Genomic DNA, 23,976 nt, shown 5'->3' with positions numbered 1-23,976 from the left:
AGAGAGAGAGAGAGAGAGACAGAGAGACAGAGAGACAGAGAGACAGAGAGAGACAGAGACAGAGAGACAGAGACAGAGACAGAGACACAGAGATAGACATAGAAACAGAGACAAAGACAGAAACAGAGACAGGGATAGAGAGGGATGAAGAGACAGAGAGACAGAGTGGGAGAGACTCAGAGACAGGTAGACAGAGATAAAATGAGAGGTAGATATACACAGGTTGTGGGAGACACATACATAGAAGGAGACAGAGGAGTGGGAACAAGTAAGGCTGATCATAATAGCATACACCTTTAATATTAACACTCAGAACTTTAGAACACAGAGGCAGAAAGACCAGTGTGAGACCCCATATTAAGACTATTTTTCCCAAATATCCCAACAAATTAGAACAAAACAAGAAAGTAACACTAAAAATATCTGAAATGAAAGACAGACAGCTTATATTAAAAATGTAAAGCTAAGAACATATTTGGTGCAAGTTTAGTGCTAAAAGGTTGTGACAATAAGAGTATGGATTCCTATTTGTCCCTCAGGGAAATTCACACAGCAGAAGGAAGGGGCATCTGTCAGGAGTATACAGTATGTTCTCAGAAATTCCAAAATACCTGCAAGCAGTATTCAGACCTCCTGTGAATTATACAATCATTAAACTGATGAGTTGTGTTTTAATAAAAGAGTAGAGAGTGTTAAAAGCCACAGTAGGTTTCATATAAAGTAAATTATAGTCTATAAGTCAATTTAAATTTTCTCTTAACATTTAGAAAAGACTGGGGTGGGGGGTGGTTCTGGCAGTATGTTAATTTCAACCAAGTGTTCAAAAGGAAAATAATGAAAATGCAGCTTAAAAAAAATCATGGAATCATTGCTGGTGGAAAATCAGCTCAAAGATTCATTAATGCAGGAAAGGAAATCTCCAGGGGTGTCATTTAAGACTATGTCTTTGTCTCTGAGTCTTTTTTCTTAAGACAATGCTTTGATCCACTTGTCAAATACTTGAAGGACATAACCCAGTATGAAGACCTTATATAAAGATTCTATGCATTCCCCAGTGGAGTAGAGACCATGGAAGATGTGGTAATTAATTGCTCAAGTATAGCTCAGGGTGTACGGTTTGACAGTGGGAGGGGAAGGCGTTGTGAGACCACAATGCGAACATGGAGATGCTAATCAAAGCAGATGAGCATCTGCCTTGTGCCATGCTGGCCAGCCCCATCAGATATTTCATGAGGGGTCCTGGGCACTCCCCCAGATTCCTCTAGCTCCCACGTTTCCAAGTTTAACAGAGAGCTGCCTGCATGCCATAGTTTACAAGGAACAAAGAAAGGCTGGGTCTCCTGTAGTTCTGATTTAAATATACTAGGATTATTATTTCAGCCTATTAATACACTATTAATTATTTTATTTTATTTTATTTTTATAAAATAAAAGTTTAGTTAGTTTCAGAAATTTGATGAATTAATAGTTTTAACACAACACACACATATACAAACATACACACACGCATACACACACACACATACTTTGTATACTCTAAGAATGAATATGACAGGAATTAAAAACAGGCCTAAAACTTGACATGAAAGTGTCTACTATTGCTTATATATGTTTCAGTTGTAGGAATAATTTGTCTCCTCCTCTTCATTCTTTGCCTTCATTTTGTCCTCTTCTTAGACTAGGCTATTCTTGAACTGTCTATCTTCCTGCCTCACAGCCTGAGCTCTGAATTATAGATGTGTGTCACCATGCCTGTTTCCCAGTTTCTGAGGGCAGCCTTATATGATAAAGGATAACATTTGAGTTCTGCCCTAGAAAGGACAGTAGGAAGTGTATGGAGGGTTAGGGATGGGATTTGATTCTTCCTGATAATACTTTACTTCAGACAGGACAAATCATAACTAACACAAGTAGTCAGTTATAGCTCACCTCTTTGGCAGTTATTTTTATTTTACTTCATAATTTTATATAGCAAATATTTTAGAAAAATTGCTTTCAAGCACTTGTCTCCAACACATTCTTCAGTCATTATGAACCAGAATTCTACTGAGTGAAGTTTCTGAGATACTATATGGCTTTGTACATCATACCCCACACACTTTCTCAAGTACAAGAATTTATCTTTTAACACATGGGTATTCTCTAACAAATTATAGAGGACCAAATGCTATCTGAAGGCTCTAAAATCTGCCACATGGTTTTGGAGTCTCATAATTTTCAGAACAAGTTAATGTGTTAGGGAATGCTCAGGCATTTAAAAGGTACTAGAATATCCCAAGCTAAACAGTCACCACAGGAAATATTGACAGATCTTGTTTTGGTGTGGAGGGAACACATTTGGGCTCAGAATAGATTAGTCTTTTCCAAAAAGCCTATGATCTTGAATAGGTGTCTTCTCTGCCTGTGCTTGGAAATGTTTCCAAGAATCCTTCAGTGAGGTACATTAAGTTGACTGCATTTTATTTTCACAAAAGAAACTTGGCCTTGGATGGAAAGTTGGTTCTAGGAGGTAAAACAAAAAAGATGGAAGGAGAGGTTTGGCTGTGGGGGGGTTGGAGTAGCTTCTTGGATCTTGTCACCAATATTTAGCAGTGTTCCTTGCTACCCAGCATTGGCCCCACTCAGATGCAGCTCCACGGCCATCTTATCTACAGACCTGCAGCAGAAGATTAATCAAGGTGTCAACCTTATGATGGACACTCTGCCTAAGAGTTACCGATGCTAATGTCATCTTCCATGTGGTTGGGGCATGGGAAGAGGATAGGGAACACAGTCCTGAGAATGAAGAATGAATGAGACTCTAGAAATGAAGAGTTCAGTGCTTATGCTTATGTTCTTTCTGAAAAAGAGCTCTGACTATTGTTATACTCTTGGGATATTCCAATTCCCACTATAATCAGTGGTCATCATTCCTGCAATAGGCTTAAGAGGCATAGGATGCCATACTGAGAGAAGTTGACAAAGTCCAGTGGAAATCCCAGACTTCATGATATTTTGCCTTCACCTTGCAGGGTCTTTGGAGGCCCTAGGAAAAGTCTTTTTCGGGGGTGTGTGTGGGGGGAGGCAGACTAAAAGTAAGGAAAACTCACCATTCTAATATGATTGCATCTGTACTTCAGTTGTAATACAAAGAAGTGTTTCAGGAAAGTAAAAATAATTTTCCTTCTGCTTTTTAGATACGCAATGATTCCATGGATGTATCTGATGTCCAGAATCTTTTCCAGTTCAGATGTGGCCTTCATCTCCTACATCTCCTTGAACTTCATCTTTGGCTTGTGCACCATGTTGATGACTACCATGCCCCGGCTCTTGGCCATCATTTCTAAAGCTCAGGTGATTCAGTACCAGTGGCCCATTTCCAAAGGTGCAAGTGACAGGAAAGTGCAGATGCCCACTATTTAACTCTGTTACCACTGTGACAAAAAAGCCGACTCTCACAATGTAAAGGACTTTCACTTTTAATTGGGGCCAGGCAAGACCATGTGTAGGAGGAGGGTGCTCACCTCCCGGTGAGGGCAAGGAAGATCCTAGGAACTAGGTACACTCTTCAGAGGTCTGCTTTCTGTGTTCTCTTCTCTCTATCCAGAGTCTTCATGCTCAAGTTTACAGAATTGCTGAAAATAGTGCCACCATCGGGGAATCAAGCCTTTAGGGAGAGTGATTGATGGCAAAATTTTCTGTGATGTTTTAAGGAATGCTGCATGAGAGTCAGGGCAGGCCCACATAGGGATTCACTGTTTTGTACCCAAAGTGCTTCTCACAGATCCTCAGATGTTGACTTATTGGTGGCAGAGGAAAGACCACAATAAAGTATGTCTTGCCAAAGTGCCACTGTATCCTGGCTTAACATCTTAAGTGAGCTGGGCCACAGCCTTTTCCATATGAGCACATGATGGTGTGCCTGAAGAATCATGTCTGGAATTCCTTTGTCTTCCCTGAGATGTGTGTAACTTAATACATTGTCTTTCCACATATTAGAGGAAAAGCAATGCCCTGGGCATGGACTGTTCAACAGGGAGTAGTTTTCCCTGTGAAGGAAGTGCCTAGCAGGCATTAGGGTCGAGCTGAAATCCCTTCTGTAGATACATCCCATCCATTCCCTCTACCCTGGCTCCATAATGAGACTGTCTTCACTCTGGGCTTCTGTTTTCAAGCATCTGCCAGTCACTCAGCATGGCCAGTGTAATTTGTGAAATAGGCTTCAGTCTCTGCCCTCTCCTTAGCTCTCATATTTAAGTCCTTTTTTTTTCTGACTTTTATTCTTACCTCTGGGCACATTACATTCACAGGACTCTTTATGTTCTCATACTCTCTTGTGGCTCAGTAGTTCTCAGATGTCTGAGCCACAGTCTGACATTTTAACTTGGGAGGCATTGCTCCCAGTGAAGCATATGCTGATATTTCCATTTCCAGTGAGAGAGGGAGTGAGGTCTGCCCCATTGGGACAGTATCTCTCCTTACGGCTCGGCTCCAGACTTGATACACTCTTGAATGATGGCCAATACCACCTCCTATTATTGTGCTTCATGTTTGTGTAGAAGCCATGAAGTATGTAAATATCAATTTTGCATTCAATGAGGGCAATGATCTATTTCGGTGATTTTTTTTTTTTTTTTTTTACAGATTGAGTTTGACACTAATCTGTATTAATATTCTGAGCCTTTAAGTAGACAGGTTGCAGGACAATTGATTTGCTTTAACTTGAGGAGAATATTGAAATCAGCAGAAGAGACATAGAGGCCCTGCCCCACGATTTCTGATGTGACATGGTTTATTGAAGATGCCGTAAACTGGTGAGGAGGAGGAAAGCAGATTCAATACAGATAGAGCTGGGAGAAACCATAAGCCAGGTCAGCTCTGTGAGAGCTGAGGAGAGGAGAGGAGAGATAACAGAAGGGAACGCTAACTCCAAAAGGAAGGGGAAGGCGAAACCTGGGAACTAAAGAGGAAGCTAGCCAGGAATGCTCTCCTCCACCGAAGGCTAACCCTGTGCTAGATGAAAAGGCTGTGTTACCTGAGATGATAAACAGCACCGCTCACCTTAAAGAATCAACAGGCAAAGGGACTTTCCCAGAAGAAAATTATTCAAGTCACTCAGCATTTAGGAATGGAGGACATTTGACTGGATTTGCTTTTTAGTCTTTTCTCTTTCCCTTGTTCCTTATCCTAAGAGTGTTTGCTAAAGCCCTTCAACAATATTTACATATTCATTCTAATTGATATCCAGTGTTCACTGTCATGTTAGAAAGCCTTATGAACTTGTAAAATTCATGAAAGGTATCAAGAATGGCAACTGGGCTCTCAGGTCATAAGCTAGTACAGCCCTTGTTAACCACTGTGTATGCAGACTGTAGTGCCAATATGATTCTTTTCTTGTTGCCAGCATACTGTTAAAGAATGATGTGTCTTGGGTTGGGAGGCAAGGCCAGGCATATATTTCTCTCCCACAGATGAAAATTTCTGCTTCGACCATGAAAATGTTAGAGGGTTTAAGATTATAGTTTCTGTTTCTCTATGTATTAATTAATATGGCTCCATCACCACTCTTTGCAAATCAAGCATTTGATTTGTCAATCCATGAATCCATTTATATTTATATTAATTCAGCATTCACATATTACATAATCTTTGTTAATACTTGTGTAAAAATCACTGTGGCTTCCTTAAAATGAGTTACAGAAACATTGATATCACCTCATCATATCATTAACACTCAGTCCCCACGTTCAAAGCTACCTAGCTCAGACTATCACTAGTAACAGAAATCCTTTCAGGTGGCATGCTAATTGCCACAGGCATAGATCAATGTGGGTTTAAATGTAGTTTTTTCTGAGAGTCTTGTTACAGACTCATAGGCAGTTGTTATTTTTTTTTATTGGCACAGTAAAAAGTGGGAGAGATGGCCAGTGGGTCTTTCTGTTCCCATACAGACACTAATTTCATTTTCGAGCTTCTTTCTCTGTCTTCATCTACACAAAACTACCTTCAAAATGCCTGGCCTTCCAAGTCACTATATTGAGGATAAAAATTCAATATATATCTTGGGAGTGGTACAGATATTTCATCCATAACATTCTGCCCCTCAAGACTCATGGCTTTCTCAGGTGGAAATTACAAACTAATTCTGTCACAGTAGCTCCAAAATATTTTACTTATTATAGCCCCAATTCTAAAGCATGTAGTCTATAAATTTCATCAGATTCAGATGTGGGTAAGACTCAAAATTATAGTCCATCCTAACTTCTCTCTAGGTGTGAGCTGTATAACCAAATATATGGACAGGTATAGGACATACATTCCCACTTCAAAAGGGAGAAAATGAGAGGGACAGTGGATTCCATCAAGCAAAACCTAGTAAGATATACATATTATAGGATTTTAGGGGTAATCCTACCTGACTCCATGGTTGTCTGAGAGTGCCTCTGAGTAACCAGGACAAGGAAGACTAGACCTGCAGTCCCAACCGAAGACAACAGCAATATAACATATTATTGGTATATGTTATAAGGAAGGAATAGCTTTTAATTTCATTGTTTTTCTCCCTTTCACTGTGCAGAATTTGCAGAAAATCTACAATGTCCTCAAGTGGGCTTTTACTATTTTTCCTCAATTCTGCCTGGGTCAAGGGCTTATAGAACTCTGTTATAATCAAATCAAGTATGATCTGACACACAACTTTGGCATTGATTCTTATGTGAGTCCCTTTGAGATGAATTTTTTGGGCTGGATCTTCGTGGAGTTGACCTTGCAGGGCACATTTCTTCTCCTCTTGAGGATTATGTTCCATGGAGACCTTCTAAGATGGTCAAGGTATGTACTGAAGGGTTCGTGCTTACTGTCTCTGACTCTTGAGTAAAGAGTGAAGGAAAAGTCCACCTGGGGTTTTCAAGATAAAGAAATATGCCTGCTTGACATTATGATGAGTGGTTCTAAAAAGTTAAAGATTTATGTTTCCTTTTTCTAGTGTGTTAGTATGAGTCACCAATCAAAAAATAAGTTGCCAACCTTATTTCAGTTATTCAGTTGTTTCAATTAGTTTTCCACTTTAAATCTGCTCATTTTTTTTTCAGTGACTTTGTAACACCAAAAGTGAATTTGGTTGATACCATAAAGTAATTCATTTTTATAACTAAATGGCATTAATTCCTAAAGTCAGGAAGGTGTAGGACTTTAGTGCAGACACCATATGCCTTTGCCAAGTGCAGTCTTTTTTGTCCTTGTCAGGTGAAGATGCTAAGAATGGTGTAGCTGCACCTGGGTGATTGCAAACACACACACACACACACACACAGAGAGAGAGAGAGAGAGAGAGAGAGAGAGAGAGAGATCTTTTAAAAGGTAGTATAAAGATTCTAGAACTTTGTCAGATNAGATGCTAAGAATGGTGTAGCTGCACCTGGGTGATTACACACACACACAGAGAGAGAGAGAGAGAGAGAGAGAGAGAGAGAGAGAGAGAGAGAGAGAGAAGTTATTTAAGGTAGTATAAAGATTCTAGAACTTTGTCAGATAAAGTTCAGTGGTTAAGAATATTTCTGCTCGTCCAGTAGACTCTGGTGTGATTCCCTCCACCCACACAGTAGATCAAAATCATCTATAACTCTAGTTCTGGAAGATTTGTTGCTCTCTTCTGGCTTTTCAGCACACCAGGCACACATATGATATACAGACATACATGCACACAAAACACTCACTCAGATCAAATGAATAAGTAAATATTTGAAAATGCGTTTGAAATCTACAAGGAATTGTGTTTTCATGTCCAGGGTCTACAGGACTGCTTCACCCCGGGCCCCCTACTCTACCACTTAACATATCAATCCTTCCTTTGTCTGTGGTCCTCTGACTCCTGCTTCAGACAGAGATTCTCCCCCACCCTCACCTCTCTAATTATACCTTTATGTTTTTCTAAGACATTCTCTCAAAGCAGAGATTCTTTATGGAAAATCTATTACCACCTTGTTACTAAAGAATCTGTTGCAGATATAAAGCTCCATTGTTAATATATTTGGGCAATCCCTTTATATGTATGTTTTCTTCTTTTCAGTCATTTCATGATTTTTTTTTTTTCCGTAATACACTAAGGCTGCTAAAGTAGAGAACCATTTTGAATACAAATCCCAAAACTCTTCTGAAGTTGGTCATGATCATTCTGGAATTTGTAGATTTCCCAGAGCTGACTGACTCTGGAGTAGAATTCTAGGCACCTTTTAAGTGTAATTGCTTCTCTGGTAACCCTTAATGCTCCTGTCTGTTTAAAACGCTCAATGGAGAATCCCTTTGGCAGCTTCCAGGCTTCTCAGTCCTCCAACAGTATCAAAGGGATGTTCTTCAGTGAATCAAGTTTTTGCATTACTTTAGAAGATATTAGTCGGTGTCTGCTTTAGAACAATGCCTTTGATATCCACAGCAAATAGTCATTTGTGTTATGTTATATTGATGCAAAGGTCAAGGATCAGAGACATCATGTTCCTTTCTGCTCCTTTATGACTTACTGTCAAAGTGATTGTGCTCCATTTAATTTATTATTGAAATCTAAGTAGAACCCAGTCAGTAATCAGTGCTGAATATGAATAGCCAAGGTTTTTAGCAAGTCCTTCATAGGGAAAATTATAGCAGTCCTCGCTAAAACTTGTAGAATGGGAAGAGCCTGTCCCCATTAGATAGAGTCTACCCTTTTCACCTGAAATATGTTAGCAGCATATGGCTGGGAACTAGTATGAGACCCACTTCACTGGACCTCTCTAAGTTGAATTGGCTTCCACTCGCATTTCCCTGCTACCTTAAGATGACAGCTCTCCATTTGCATAGAGCTGTGACCTGACATCAACCCACATTGATGTTTGTGTGTGGCAGGTGGGATGGGGTGAGGCTTGCCTCTTTTCACTGCAGTCTGGAATCAGAGATTCCATAAGCAGGTAGAGTTAGAGCAACCATATGATCCAGATATCAGCTGTTATGAATTATAAGGACAACCCTACTGTGTTTACTACCCACCTGGATCTTTCTTCTGTTGCACTGTGATTGGTGGATGGTTGAGCAGAGGTTTCCACCAATTAGGAACTTGGCATATTTGTTTGGATGCTACCCAACACGTTTCCCCTTGTCCTCCACTCATCAGAGTGAAGAGAAGAGTTGAAGAACGTAGTACCCAATCTCTTCCTGAAGTCCTGAGTTGCTTAGTTTCTCAGTGATGTGATCTACAGACATACATAAAAATTTCCAGGCTGTTTTCATGGGGAGAGGATAGGAATTGTGGAGGTAAACCTCTTAGATATCAACAGAGGGACTACCAGATGATGGTCGTCATGTAATAAAAACAAATAGTCCTCAAGCCTAAAGGTATTATTGGATGGAGTTTCATAAAATGAATTAACTTACCCAATCATCTCAGATTGTTCAATTGAATACTTTCCATGTTTTCTGTGCCCACCTTACTTTCTGCTCCTCAGCAATAAACCTCTGAATAGCTATCCCTCTCATTTTTATCTCTTTTAATTCATTTCGTATGTCTTCAAATATTATGTAAGTGACATCAGCCCCTTCTTCCCTTAACTGTATTATATATACAATGGATTATAGTTTTGTAAAATGCTGATTTCAGACATGGGAAAATTACACAGAATAAGTCATTGGGATGACTGAAGACTGACAGTGAATATTTTTCTCTTGGCCAGTATACTCTTTTGATTTGAAATAATTTGAGAATTCTAAAGGTTACTATGAAAAAGTTCCCCTCCCTGTGAATAGATGATTATATGGTTTACAACAACATATCACACCAAAAATAAAGAAGTATGATATGGACACTGTGTTTGGATTATACTTACTCATTAAAATGTAGGCATATTACAGTTTACTGTAGAATGAAAATTTAGTTGAAAGTTAAAAATATCTAGATGAAAATTCTAATGAGGACTTAATAGTCCAGATTGAGAGCGAACCACTTAGATATGATTAGATATTAGATTTATGCTTACTTGGCAAATATCTGTTGAATATTATATGCAATATATACAAAAGCCATCTATCCAGCCTTTATGAAATCCAGTTTATACTGCAAGTTTAGTATTAGGGTACTGGTTTTTTAAACAAAATGCCTATATACACTGATATTTTATAATAATGTGATCAATATTTTTTTGCACCTATCAAAATGTCTGCCATGACTTTATTATTAAAATCTGTCTCTAGTGTTGACTTCTCTCTGGGTCTCTGGTAACAGGTGCACATCCTGTGTGGGAAAGTTGATTTCCCTGGTAATCAGGATGATGAAGGTAAGTTGCTCTGACAGCAGATGCTGCTAATGTCTGAGGGCTCTGCCTTCTGTCTTCACAAGTGTCATTTGGGGACTATTTCAGAACTGTCCCTACTGGGAATTAATTAACTCTGTCTTTATCTCCCCAGGGGCCACTCTGTCCCGCAGGACATAGTCAAGCCTGCTAAGGACATAGATGTTGAAGCAGAGCAAATGAGGGTGCTTGAAGGAAGAACAGAAGGAGACATGTTGGTATTGTGCAACCTCAGTAAAAGTTACAGAAGTGTTTTCAGGGGGAAGAGCACGGCCGTGCACGACATTAGTCTGGGCATACCACGAGGCGAGGTAACAGAGCTGCACGCTTTGTCCTTTTTCTCTCGTGAACCCATAAACTCTTGTTATAATTCTATTTGGGCTAGTCTCAGAATATTCGAAATGACAGCAAGAAGCAGCCTCAATGGTCCAGAAACTCCCACGATGTCACTGAGTCAAAGTTGGAGACAAAGTCTTGGCATAGCAGAAAATTTCCAATTGATTAAAAATTTATTTTCTTTCATGATTCATTAAGTTTTATGTAACTGTGGAATCTTAAGAATGGTTTAACTTTTAGAATGAATTTTATTGAATACAATTTTTTTTTTTAATTTAGTTAAAGATGCAACCCACTTTTTCCATTCTCTTGGCCTACAATTTGCCTTAAGTCCAGCTAGAAGAGTGGTTCTCAACTTTCCTAATGTGTGACCCCTTTTTACAGTTCTTTATGTTATGGTGACCCCAAACCATAAAATTATTTCATTATTACCTCATAACTGTAGTTTTTCTATTTTTGTAAATCATAATGTAAATATCTGGTATATAGGATGTTTGATGTGTGATCCTCAGAAAGGTCACAACCCACAGATTGAGGACTGTTACTCTAGAAGAATGTTATTCTGCAGGGTTAAAAAAAAAATGTACATACCACAGCAGCTCTGGAGAAACCTTTAATCAGAACTGACAGAAGGCATATAAGCTGACTCTTATTTAGACCCAATACATAAAGGTAAATCAATCCTGCAAATGATTACCTTTAATTAACTGTTAGAAATAAAGGCACACCTGGCATTGAGTGGTCAAGGCTCTTTAGAAAACTAGTGGGTAACTGGATCTCTTATTGTCTGCCACCAGCTATGCCCTCTGGCTAAGCAGATAATCCAGATATGACTACACCCCCTGGGGTACATCGAGGCCTAAAGACCCATCTAAAGCAATCTAGGAATGACCTCAGTTGAAGCCGTAATTTCTAGAACAACTGGACAAAACATTAAGGATTGTTTTCTTGTTATTGTTTCTATTCATTTTTTTTGGTAGCTAGCTCTGGAATCTTACCTCATTAAATCTTGAATTAAAATTAAGTACATTTAAATCAATATTAATTTCCTCATTATTTATTCAGGGCTGTATTAAGCAAAATAAATAAATAAATAAATAAATAATAGCAAAAGAAACAAAACCTTGGAAGTAGGCATGATATTTCTTATACTTGAGATTCCATTTGGGCTATTTGTCATGTGATAAAACCAACTGAAGAATCAGTTCAGATCACAGTTGTGTTTCCATTGTCTCTGGCCTCTGATGGCTTACTGCATCAATAAGATAGTGTGCTGGGGAAGCTGCCCAGGTCATGGCCAAATGCTTACAAGACAGAAAAGGGAGGGACCAAGTTCCAATATCCTGCAATAGCTTAGTATTATTGAGCAAAAATGGTCAACTACACATACCTCCTATGTAATTCCAAGTCCACTGACCACAACTTTAGCACAAGGGTCTCTCAGAACTTTCAAGATCCAAGCTGTAGGATGCTCTCTGTTTTATGAATTTTATGAGCAGCACATTTGTTTGCCTAGATGGGAAGTACCTTGGTAGACCCTGTGAAGAAAATAAAGATAACTGAGATTTATGTCTCCTTCCCTCTAAGAGTCACTGAACTGCTTGGGAACTAGAAAATCATAAGGAGGTACAGTTTTCCATGTCTAGACAGGGTAAGAAGGTGCTGGGGTTGATTTATAGCAGTGCAGTAAGGCAGGTGGAATAGCAGGAATACGGAAGATTGTTACCAGGATTAGCCTGGGTTCTGCATTGGCAGGTAGGGCACCTTAAGGCTCTGTGTAATCGGCCCCATAACAGTGACACAATCTGACAGTTGGCAGGTTTGAATGAGACAGACCCCTATATTGGCTGGGCAAAAGCTTCAGTGACTTCGGAAGAAACACAGTGACTGAGGCACATGCTGATTCATGGCATTGTCAGTGTCCAGAGGCACAGAATGGAGGCAAGTGATAGGTTGCATGAAGGCAAAAAGCAGACTCAGCCATTGTAATATCGAGCAAGCCAGCTGGTGACAGTAGATATTAGCACTCAGACATCAGAGAATGCGTCTGAGATCTGTGGTCCAAGACGGGTGCTCAAGCATATCATATCCAAAGGTACAAAACAGAGAATGGGGTGAGGAAGCCATTTTCACTTAGATTTTAAGACAAGATTGAAGAAAGAAATCAGGCAACTGACAAAGTATAAAACTGGAGGTTGTTTCCTTAGTTAATACACGGATTTTCTTAGGCTCTGTGTAAGAAGTGGATTTACAACATCTTCAATGGAAAAATGAAGACATGTTGCTCCCAGCAAGATCTATCATCCATTTATCTTATCTATGTATTTATCTATCTACCATCTACACATATATTATCATCTATTAATCATAATCTATGAGTCAATTTAGAAAAATTGATGATAATTTATATTATATATAATTGACTATAAGTTATATATAATTTATTAATAATTATTATTTATTTTTATATTTATTTATTTATTATAATTTATTTAATTATATATTTTTATATTTAATTTTGGTTCCACCCATTTTCCTATGTGTGTACACGTATCTATCTGTTTACAGACACATCTCTCAATTGCTATCTATATACATATGTCTGTCTGTCTATCTATCTATCTATCTATATACATATGTCTATCTATCTATCTATCTATCTAATCTTGCATAATTGGTATTATTATTACTTGGTATTTATTCAGTTAAGTTTTATATACCGAAGTTTATCTTTTGTTAAATTAATACTGATTTCTCATGTGCAAGTATCATAATAGCATTCAAAGTATAAAATACCTTTCACACTATGGCGTGATTCCTCAGCACACCAGCATCACACATCAGAAACATAGACATACTATCACAGCAAATGCCATTTCCAATATAACATTTGATTTGCATCTAACTTTACTTTTCATTCTTAGTGCTTTGGGCTCCTTGGAGTTAATGGTGCTGGGAAGAGCACAACATTCAAAATTCTGAATGGCGAAACTCCACCAAGTTCCGGATACACTGTCATCAGGACTCCTCAAGGGTATGAACCCGAATTTGTCATTTGTCTGTTTTCCTCAATAGTCACTGTCTTGCCCTTTCCCCAAAGAAGTGACAAAGTCTCTCAGTATCAGAGCTCAACCCTTGCAACCATGAAGACAAGACATTTTTCTCAATCCTAAAGTCTGTCAATATGCACATCACACTGCCATTTTAATTTAAGCATGCTTATATAGCTGTGTATTTACATTTAGTTTTACCTGTATGTGGAACAAGATGAACCATGTCCATTTGACAGAGCAATTGTACTAGGTTCCCCCTTATGCCTATCTTAGCTAGTCACAGATTTTTGGGCCAATTAATGGTACATGTTGATTGACACAGGATCTTATTATTGTTTGTACTTCATTCACTATTTGCCTAACAGATCTTTGTTCTATTGTAAATGATGTTATTAATTTTGGCTACTCATTGAAATAGAAATTCTTTGTTGTTGTTATTGATTTTTTTTTTCTGAGACAGAGTGTCTCTGTGCAGGCTGGGATCAAACTCAGAGATCTGCCTGCCTCTGCCTCCCAAGTACTGGGATTAAAGGTATACACTATTACTTCTCAGCTGAAATAGAAATTCTTAGTATATGTTCCTGTAATGAACGTTGTCTAGATTTTGTTTTCAGTATTCTTTTTCAGTTCCTTATATTTATAATTGTATGCATATAGAAATTTGCAGCTATAGTGGAGTTAGTTTTTGTCCCCCTATTTTATTTGTGACTTTTTGAACCCTGACTAGTTCCTTTTTTGTCATAAAGTCTTTCCAAGATTCATCATTTTAATGTATTTAATTGACAAGGAGTTTATATTAGAATCTTTTGAATAGCAGAAATATAATTTGATTTATTTTCCATCTGGATAGTGTCTCAAATTTTTTCTCAACAAAATACCTTTGTTATTTAGTCATCAACATCTCTTCTATCGTACTCTGTCTTTGTCTGACTAGGTACTTGGCCTCAACTGCATTGTAGCAAGGCACATCTCACTGTATCTTTTCTTAGTGGATTCTTTGACTGAGTCTAGGAACCAAGTTAGCACAAGGCAGATATATAATAGAATACCATCTAATAGTTTAATTGAAAATAGATTTCTCTCTCATATGATACATCCTGACCACAGTTTCCCCTCCCTACACTCCTATAGCTTTCCTCAACCACTCTTTTCCTCAGATTTACTCCTCCATTTCCTTTCAGAAAAAAGCAGGCCTCCAAGAGACAACAACCGAACATGACAAAACAAGATACTATACAGCAAGGCTAAAGTCCTGCTGTTGAGATTGAACAAAGCAACCAGAAGAAAAGAATCTCAAGATCAGGCAAAAAGAGCCAGAGACATACCTACCCCACTCTTAGAAGTCTCACAAAACCACCAAGCTAGCAGCTATAACACACACACACACACACACACACACACACACACACACAGAGGACCTGGTGTAGACCCATAAGGCCCCATGCTTGATGCTTTAGTCTCTGAACCCTGTTTAATTGACTCAGTGGGCCATATTCTTCCAGTGTCTCCCATCTCCTCTGACTCTTAAAATCTTTCCTCCCCTTGTTTCACAGGATTCCCCAAGCTCTGAGAGGAGAAACCTGATGGAGAGCTCCAATTTAGACTCTCTCTGGCTGTGGGTCTCTGCCTCTGCTCTTTATGGTGCCAGAGGAAGGTTCTCTGATGATAAATAGACAAGATATCAATCTATGAGTATAGCAGAATATTAGTAGGAATCATTTCATTAACTTTCTTTTGGGTCAGTCATAGTTGGTTCTTTGTTCTTTCCTTCTTTCCTTCCCTCCCACCCTCCCACATGGTTATATGGAGATTGGTCTATTTCCAACCTCTTAGAGCTTAGTGCTGGTCCTATGTGTGCTAATCTAGTGTTGAAAAAATGAGCAGTTTGCTATTAATCATGAGGTACTCTCAGCCTCTTGTGATGAGGAATGTTGCTGTGTACTAACACAAAGCTCAGGGGATCACAAATTTGAATTTGAATTTGGTCTCCTGCCATGTCACAGCCTTAAACGGCTTTGGGTCTTTTCACCTCCATAGTGACCAGATGTATGGCTATTTTAATGGGGTTCAAATGTGGATGGCAGACATGTGTGTGGTTGTAAGCACTGCTTCTAGAAGTTATTTCATGCCCACAGGGCTGCTTATTTTTGCATGTGATTATTTATTATAAAATAATATGCTGCAATGAATACGAAAATAATTCACTAAGTACACATTTTAGATTTAGAAGAAGAAAGTTAGAGCACTGTGTCCATAGTTCCCCAGTAGAAATTTTAATCGACTTCATATTGCACATATATTGCCATGCAAAGAACTAAGATTTGGGGTAATAGTGTATTTTTCACTTTCATAAATGATATATTTTGCATCAAAATAATCTTAAATAACACATTTTATTTTTCTTTTAATGGCAGTATTTCAATATATTGAATATTACTGCTTAAAACCTGTTGGAAGCTAAAAAAAAAAGGGGGGGATCCGGGGGAAGTGGGGAGAGGGAAAGACCCACACCCCGTCAGAGTTCCACCTATTCTCTAGTCAGTCAGGTGTGGGAGGGCTGCTAGCTACCTTCTACTCATCCCTGGGTGGGCATGCCTCTATCCCACTCTTCAGGGGGTGGCCAGGGGCAGCGCTACCTGGGGATGCCGAGCTACTTTGCTAAAGTCACCAGGGTTATAGGACAGAGGGATGAGGGAAGAGGTTCTCAACACTGACCAGAGTGGGCAGTGGATCTTGATGGAGCAGAGATTCTCTATGGTTTAAGAGCTTTATTATAGAAAGGCAGGGGGAAAGAGAGAAGAGAGAGAGAGAGAGAGAGAGAGAGAGAGAGAGAGAGAGAGAGAGAAAGAGAGAGAAAGAGAGAGAAAGAGAGAGAAAGAGAGAGAAAGAGAGAAAGAAAGGGCTTGAGAGAAAGAGAGTAAGAAAGAGGAGAGGAGAGAGGAGAGAAGACAAAAGGAGAGGAGAGAGGGGGACACAGAGAGAGGGGTAAGAGGGAGACAAGTAAGAGCATAAGAGGTGAGAGAGCAAGGTGGGGCTGAACAGCTCATTTACTGGTCTTTACTGTTGCTAGGTAACTGGGGAAGAGTATAGCCTGAAGGTCAGAAGCTTGGACCATTGCCTATGTGACTACTAACCATGCTCTTTTGTGGGGGATGTAGGGGGCGGTAACTTAGGCAGGAGCCAGAGTTCCAGGAGCATGAGGGAATGCCTACTGTGTCATGAAGTGAATTATTATCACCGGGTTTCAGACTTCAGCTCAAATGGAGACCAGCCTACAATTCCCCACAAAATATTATATATTGTTTATCATTTAAAACAATTGAAATTTAATTAAGAAATTTATAAACTGTAAGGTTTCTGCCAAGGGCAGAGTATGCATTTTTGCTTCTTTTAGTCAGTGTTAATATCTGAAAAAAAATTTATAGTAAAATCGCTCTGAAAGCACAAAATAATTTATTCAGACTCATGTATGCCCATCTAGTTTTGCATATCACTTACCGTTCTAAAATGGAACCTACCTATAAGGAACTGAAAATCTCTTGAGGATTAAGATGTTCATTTCCCCCTATGGCCTCAGAATTAAAATGTAAAGCATTTTTGTTGGTTGTGGTGGCATCTGATTATTTATTCTCTCTAATTTGCCTATTTACAAGACTATATGGACAAAAGACTCAGAATTTAAAAGGAAATAAAAAAAATAAGGTTTACTTTTTTTTATCACTGGAACACTGACTCCTTTCTTTATTATTCCATTCTATCATTTGTAAAATAATTGGAAAATGAAATTCAAATAACTGCTCTGGAAAGGAAGAATAAATTTGCATTCACATAATGGTCTGTAAGTCTCTTATTATGCTACATATCTGTGTAATTAGTTTAATTATAACTAAATCACACTTGCATTAATTATATTTTTAACCTTGATTATTTGTAATGTTAATTGCACATTGGTATTCAAAGAATTAAGTAGGTAATTAGAAGCACAATAGAATTTGTAACTACCCAGAATGCTGGACTACCCCTTTCTGCCCAGGAAGCTAGGCACTGATTGCTGCAACAACAGAAACACAGGGACTTAGATGGTTACTGCATTAGAGCTTTTTTTTTTTTTTTTTTTTTTTTTTTCTTTCTTTCTTTCTTTTTTTTTTTTTTTTTTTTTTTGTCTCTTTTTGCAGTTATATTATTGGAAAAAGTCCTTTTTCTGTTTTAATGTTTGATTTATTAATTTCCATAAATGAATAAATGGATAACTCACTGAGAATATATATATATATATATAAACAGAACTCTTTTCAAACCTACAATTATGATTTGGTTTGAAGTATATCATGAGCTCCTTATATAACGACAGTGGTCGCAAGATGATTGCCTACCTGTCAAGAATCACATCCTTGATTTTTATGATGATAAAGGGGACAGGATCTCCTAGGGCTCAGGCAGGACTCAAGCTTTCTATGTAGCTCAGGATAACTTTAAATTTTTAATATCATGTCCACATCCTAAGAGGTGAAACGATAGACATGTTCCCACACACAACTTTATGCTGCCAGCACTGGGCTAAAATTTGGGCATTAAATTACCTCAGGCTAGGATATATATATGGTCCAGTTTATCACAGCTTTCTTTGTGACATAGCACCTCCTTTTCTTATGCAGGAGAAATGTTTTGATTATTCAAGCCCATAATATTGGGAATTGCAGCCGTGGACCAAAATAATTCTAATGACTCATGAATTGCTGTGAATCTACTATTCACCAGGCATTAAAGGGTTCTATAAATGCTGAGTCTTACCTAGTAATTATAATGGCCTTGGAAAGAGTATATCAAGTCTAATTTTACTGACAAGGAATCCTCAATTCAGAAAAATCAAGTTATTTAGCCAGAATTCAAACTCTAGAAGTAAGTGGAGTTTGATTTTTTTCAACTTTGTTTTTGTAATCAAAATGTTTTGTTTTTGCGAATTTCATTAATGAGTTAACAGTTACATCATTTTTGCACCTCCCCTTAGTTCCTTAACTCTTCTTGTGTTCCACCACGTCCTCTATAATTCATACCCCTTCTTCTTTACTTGTTATTGTAACATTTTATATATGCCCTATTTAGTCTGTTTAGCATGCTCATGCATACCCGCGCATACATGCTTACATGTGATTAAGGCTGACTATTTGGGAGTGGGTGGTTGAATAACTTATCAGGAAATTCCCTGTAGTAAACGTAGTCTCCTCCCAAAAGTCACTGATTGCCTGTAACTAGCTCTTCATCTAAGGGTGGGGCCTTGTGAAGTTTCCCTTATTCATGCTGGCATACTGACTAGGGTTAACATTATGCAGGCCTTCTTTAGGAAACTGTGTTATTAAAATTTCATGGGTGTAGCATCTTATCATGTCTAGAAGATACTTTCTCACAGCTTGAATCCTCGTCATTTGGCTCTTACAATCTTTCCTCAGTCTTTTCTTAGGTGTTCCCTGAGCCTTACATTATAGGTGTGCCAACTGGGGTTGGGTTTCCTTAGTAATATATTATCAATATTTTGAGTTTCAGATCCTGGCTATAGCCTTTGTCTGAAGCAGGTAAGGAACTTCTTTGATGGAAAATAACAACTATACTTATCTGAGGGTATAAGGATAAACACTTAGAATATAGGTAAAAACTGTATTGATTCAGGAAAAGGGAAATAGTAGGTTTTCCTTTAGGTTTCGTGACTTCACCAGACATGGATAGTTGGTTAGGTTTCAGTACCAGGCATGAACTCTCTTCCAATGAGTGGGCCTTCAGTTCAATTAGACACCTGATGGTTACTCCGGAGATCTAAGTACCACTACTGTACCATTGGGGATATGTTGCTGAGCTGGTCCAAGAGACACCTAAAACCATATAGGCTATTGCCACTTACCCTGGTTGTCTCCTAGTACCAGAATATAAGACCCTTTTACTGAAGATATGACACACCTCAGCTATGAGACTTGGAGGAGTTGAAGTAGAACTGACCTGGAATTCTGCTTTTTGAGGACTAGCTCTCGTAATATGTGATCATACATTCGTATGATCAAGGGAGAGAAGCAATCAATAGTTTCACCCTGCTGTAAAGCCTGATTTTTTTTAACTTTAAATCTTATTCCTTTCTTAACCTACTGTGCCTATTATTAGAGAAAACTCTAAAAGCTAAGAGAAGGAAATAAAGTATGGAAAAGGAACAGGATGAGATACTCCTAAAATAAAATGACAGACAGAAGAATAATACATTTTTTTTTTGCAACAAATGTTCTGTCTATTTAAAATTTAAATGTTCAGAAACTGGGTTTCAAAGAACATGAATTGTACATGACATATTTAACACAGTATTACTGCAACATTCCAGGTGAGAGGGAAATAATACAAAACAGAACAGCTAGACACATTAACACCCTTTAAGTAAGATTGGAGGGAAATGCACAAAGAGGTGGAGAGAGATCATACATATGGAGAAAAATTACCATTGTTGTGAATAATAGCAGTAACTCTGCATTTCATGCAGCGATCCTAAATAAAACCCCACATACTGGTTTGCAAATCCCTAGGGTAACAATTAGATTAAATAGATAGAGCTTATCTCCACTAGAACAAACCATAGAAAATAGAGGTTTGTCATCATTTTTTAGCCATTTTCTGGAATGTATGTCACTGTGAGAAGGCATAGTTGGGAAATAAGAATAATTAGATTGCCATTCTTTCCACATAGTATATTTAAATTAGTAGGCATAATGGAAAGACATTTAAATGCAATAGCACATATAAAGTATACATGAATCAGGAATATGGTTTATTTAGGTGTTTAATTTGGATAACATTTTTAACAATAATAAGCATGATTGAATACACCATCACATATAAGTATATATGATGTTGATAAATAGAAATCTTCAATAGTCTTCATATTATTCTTTTTCACAAAGTTGTATAGACCTACGGTAAATGTAAGTGATTTTGAAGAGGATAGAGGAGGCTTAACACTGAAGTTTATATAGAAAAAGAGAGAAGCTTAGTCATGGTTTTCTTGAAAGATAATAGATATTAAATGATATTCCAATGCATTGTATAGGTTTTGTAATAAATAGTGCATTTCCAGTTAGGTATCTTTATCCGTGGAACCAGAGATACAATAGATTAAAAAATATCAAGTATAGTCTGAAAATCTCACCATAAAGGGAAAAGAAAACCAAATAGCCAAATTACTCTAAGAACTAGAAGTAATATAAATATGAATATCTTTTTTTAATTGAAGGCATTCTTCTTAAACAATTAATATAAAATTTATAACATAAAGTATTGATCTATTTAAATATGTATTTAAAATATTTATACACCAAAACTTTAGATCTCAAGATTACATGTACTAACTAGGACAGGGTTGATAGATGTGTGTCAAATATTAGTGACATAAAATATCTAAAGAGAATAGTCAGTAATTGTATATATTAAATAATATACCTGAGAATTAAGCATGAGGGCTGGAGACATGACTCAGGGGTTAGGCATGGACTGCTCATGCAGAGGACATAAGTTCATCCTCAGTACCGTGTCAAACATCTCACAACTGATTGTAGCTCCAACTCTGGAGCATCTAATGATCTTTCTGGATTCCTCAGGCACTTAACACTCACATGTACATATTCACACACCCATATAATTAACTTTTAACAAATTAGCACAATATGAAAAATGATGAATTGATACTTAAAAGTACATTCTACCATTAATATTAAAATGGTGGAGAGGAGGAGGTAGTGATTTGTATTCTCATCTGTCATCATAATAATTTTAAAAAGTAGCCCAGAATTTCATGAAGACAGTAAAACAGAGTAAGTAATAATGATGCTGTATAAAAATAAATACATGGTAGTAAGAATAAAAGGTCCTTGAAATAGTAATTTCTCCTGTAGGGATTTATGCCCTGAAAAAGAAAGACAACTTAAATAAAGGACTAAATGAAAATGGGAATAGAAAGTGGGAAGATACACACATTCAAAACATTATTGCTAAACATTATTGCTAAACTAACTATGTGAAATGGTATTGAATAAGTTAAGATAAAAGATTCAAATAACAGGAAAATAGACCCATTATAAGACTAAAAAGTAATCCAACTATTTCAAAGTTGCTCCCCTTGGGCCGTAAGTAGGAGGAAAGATGCTCATAGATCAGAAGAACTGCCACAGCTGATGCCATGGCTGAGACAAGAGTGGAGCAGATATGAGGCGATGCATTGGATCTGAGCTCAGCAGTAGCCTCAAGAGTGGAGGTGCTGTACCACTGCTCGGCACAGTGGGAATTGCTGAGCTGGGTCCTGAAAGAGACATATACTTCCTGAAGGTGTTGGTACTGAAAATTCCCACAGTGCCATAGGAAGATGGTGACAAATCTTGACAGTTTCTCTCTGGGCTCAGAGTTAGAAAGGAAAGAGCTTTAGTGCTTTGGAACCCTGGGTTTATACCCTCTGTGATTTAGACTCCAGCAACCGCACCATCCCCTAGGAAAGTATGTCACACGAAGACAGGTTCCAGGTCCACAGTGCGAACACATTGCAATGATGCTGTACCTGTCAGAGATACATGACTTTTATTTTAAAGTTAAAAATCGGTTGAATTGACCAAAACTGGCTTCATATTACTGAGTCCATGGTATATATGAGAAGAAAGTATGAGGAGACTTTTTTGAAACACAATCCCTATATCAAGATTTTCCAGTTAATTGAAAATATAACATTAAAGAAGAACATGAAATCAAACACCACAGTCCACACATGACACCTGTCTTCTGTGGGTATACATTAATAGGTTCAACAAAAATGGGAATTATTATACTGAGAATGTAATAGACCAGAAAATCAACCAAAGAGAACATATGGAAACTGTGATGATAGGACACATTTGAAAATGGCATACCTTCTAAGACTAAAAATGATGCTTATTGAATTTAAAAGAAAAACCACAGTGAGTGGGTTAAAATTATGTGCTACTTATGGAAAAATATGAAAATATGGTTCTTTAAAAAGGAAGGAAAAAGGTCCAAGCTGGGTGTGTTGTTTCACATCTGGAATCCAAGCATTCCTGAGGCTATGCAAAGAGGATCCATCACCTTGAGGTCAAAGTGAGACTGGGCCAATCTCAGAAATAAACAAATAAAGAAGGGGAGAATAAAGATGAGGTCCAACATCAGTTTAATTAGCTTTCAGGCTGAGCATGGAGGAGACAGGGAGAGAGAGAGAGACACAGCATCCAATGAAATAATGGCTGGGAGATTTCCAGAATTAATAAAACAGATGACTCCTTAGACCACGCAAACATCCTTCTCTCGCATTAAAATAAGAAGCCTCATAACGGCATTATGTAGTGAAATCAAAATCTCTGAAATGAAGACAAACTTTAAAAAATGCAAAAGGAAAGGCAGATTGCAGTAAAGGTAGACAAAACTACATTCAGCCTTCAAAACAGTAGCCGCTGGAGGCTTCTGGTATTGAGAATTACATTAAAATAAATTAAAGAGAGAAACTTATTTTCTCAGTAATATCAGAGGCAACTCCAGAGCTTTGAGCCAGCATATATGCACACAGAGGGCTTCTGTTATTGCCTGTGGAGGGATCCACATGGCAGAGTCCTTTTCAGAGCACAGGACAACACCTGGCCTGACAGAGTATAATCAGAAAACAGCAGAGGAATGTCCTGGATAAAAGCAGGCTGGTGTTTCAGCAGCCACAGTGATCAAGGTGGAGGACTGTAGCTTACATTTGTTGCTTATCCAAGCTTTATTTTCCAAAATCATGTATCACTCGTATGTACTAGATTACGAGGCAATTAAGTAATAAATGGTTCCAAATTTCTTCTGAAACACAAGACTTTTGCTTGACACTTTAGACCAGCGTTTCTGAAGATCACTACCTAATAACACGTGTAACTGGGACAGCTATTGGGTTTGGGCTGGGCTTTCCTCCTTCCGTAAATGACCACTATTACAGAATTCATGTGAGCAATAACTATTAACTACTATAGCATCATGGAAATGCTCAGTGTTATGGGCATAGCACTTCAGAATTTATATACAAATGGCTCTGCTTCCTATAAACATGCATAGTACCAAAATAAAAGTACATGGAGCTCACATACTGCTTGCAAAAGCCTAATCCTCCTTTTGACTTGCAGATGAGATTAGAGTAGCTGTAGTATAAACTCTCCAAATAGGAGCTGCTTGCCAGTTGTGGTTTTTCTTCCACTTTAAAGTAGATAAAAGTGGAACGATGCTGATATGGAGTTAGGAAAAGA

The 23,976-nt window shown here is 37.9% G+C and overlaps 1 protein-coding gene across 2 annotated transcripts in view; it reads left to right on the top strand.

Annotated features, from left to right (window-relative positions):
* Abca13 (ATP binding cassette subfamily A member 13) overlaps positions 1-23,976 on the top strand; it is a 433,105-nt gene that overhangs the window by 331,395 nt on the left and 77,734 nt on the right. For both annotated transcript variants that reach the window (XM_021210848.2, XM_029545204.1), the window contains 4 exons: positions 3,177-3,333; positions 6,557-6,810; positions 10,408-10,603; positions 13,553-13,662. In XM_021210848.2, the coding sequence (XP_021066507.1) occupies positions 3,177-3,333; positions 6,557-6,810; positions 10,408-10,603; positions 13,553-13,662 (717 nt within the window). The remainder of the gene's footprint in view (positions 1-3,176; positions 3,334-6,556; positions 6,811-10,407; positions 10,604-13,552; positions 13,663-23,976) is intronic.

The sequence above is a fragment of the Mus pahari genome, chromosome 13, assembly GCF_900095145.1.
Source record: "Mus pahari chromosome 13, PAHARI_EIJ_v1.1, whole genome shotgun sequence".
In the NCBI taxonomy this organism is placed as follows: Eukaryota; Metazoa; Chordata; class Mammalia; order Rodentia; family Muridae; genus Mus; species Mus pahari.
The sequence above is the reverse complement of the archived record's forward strand: the minus strand, read 5'-3'. Positions and strand labels throughout refer to the sequence as shown.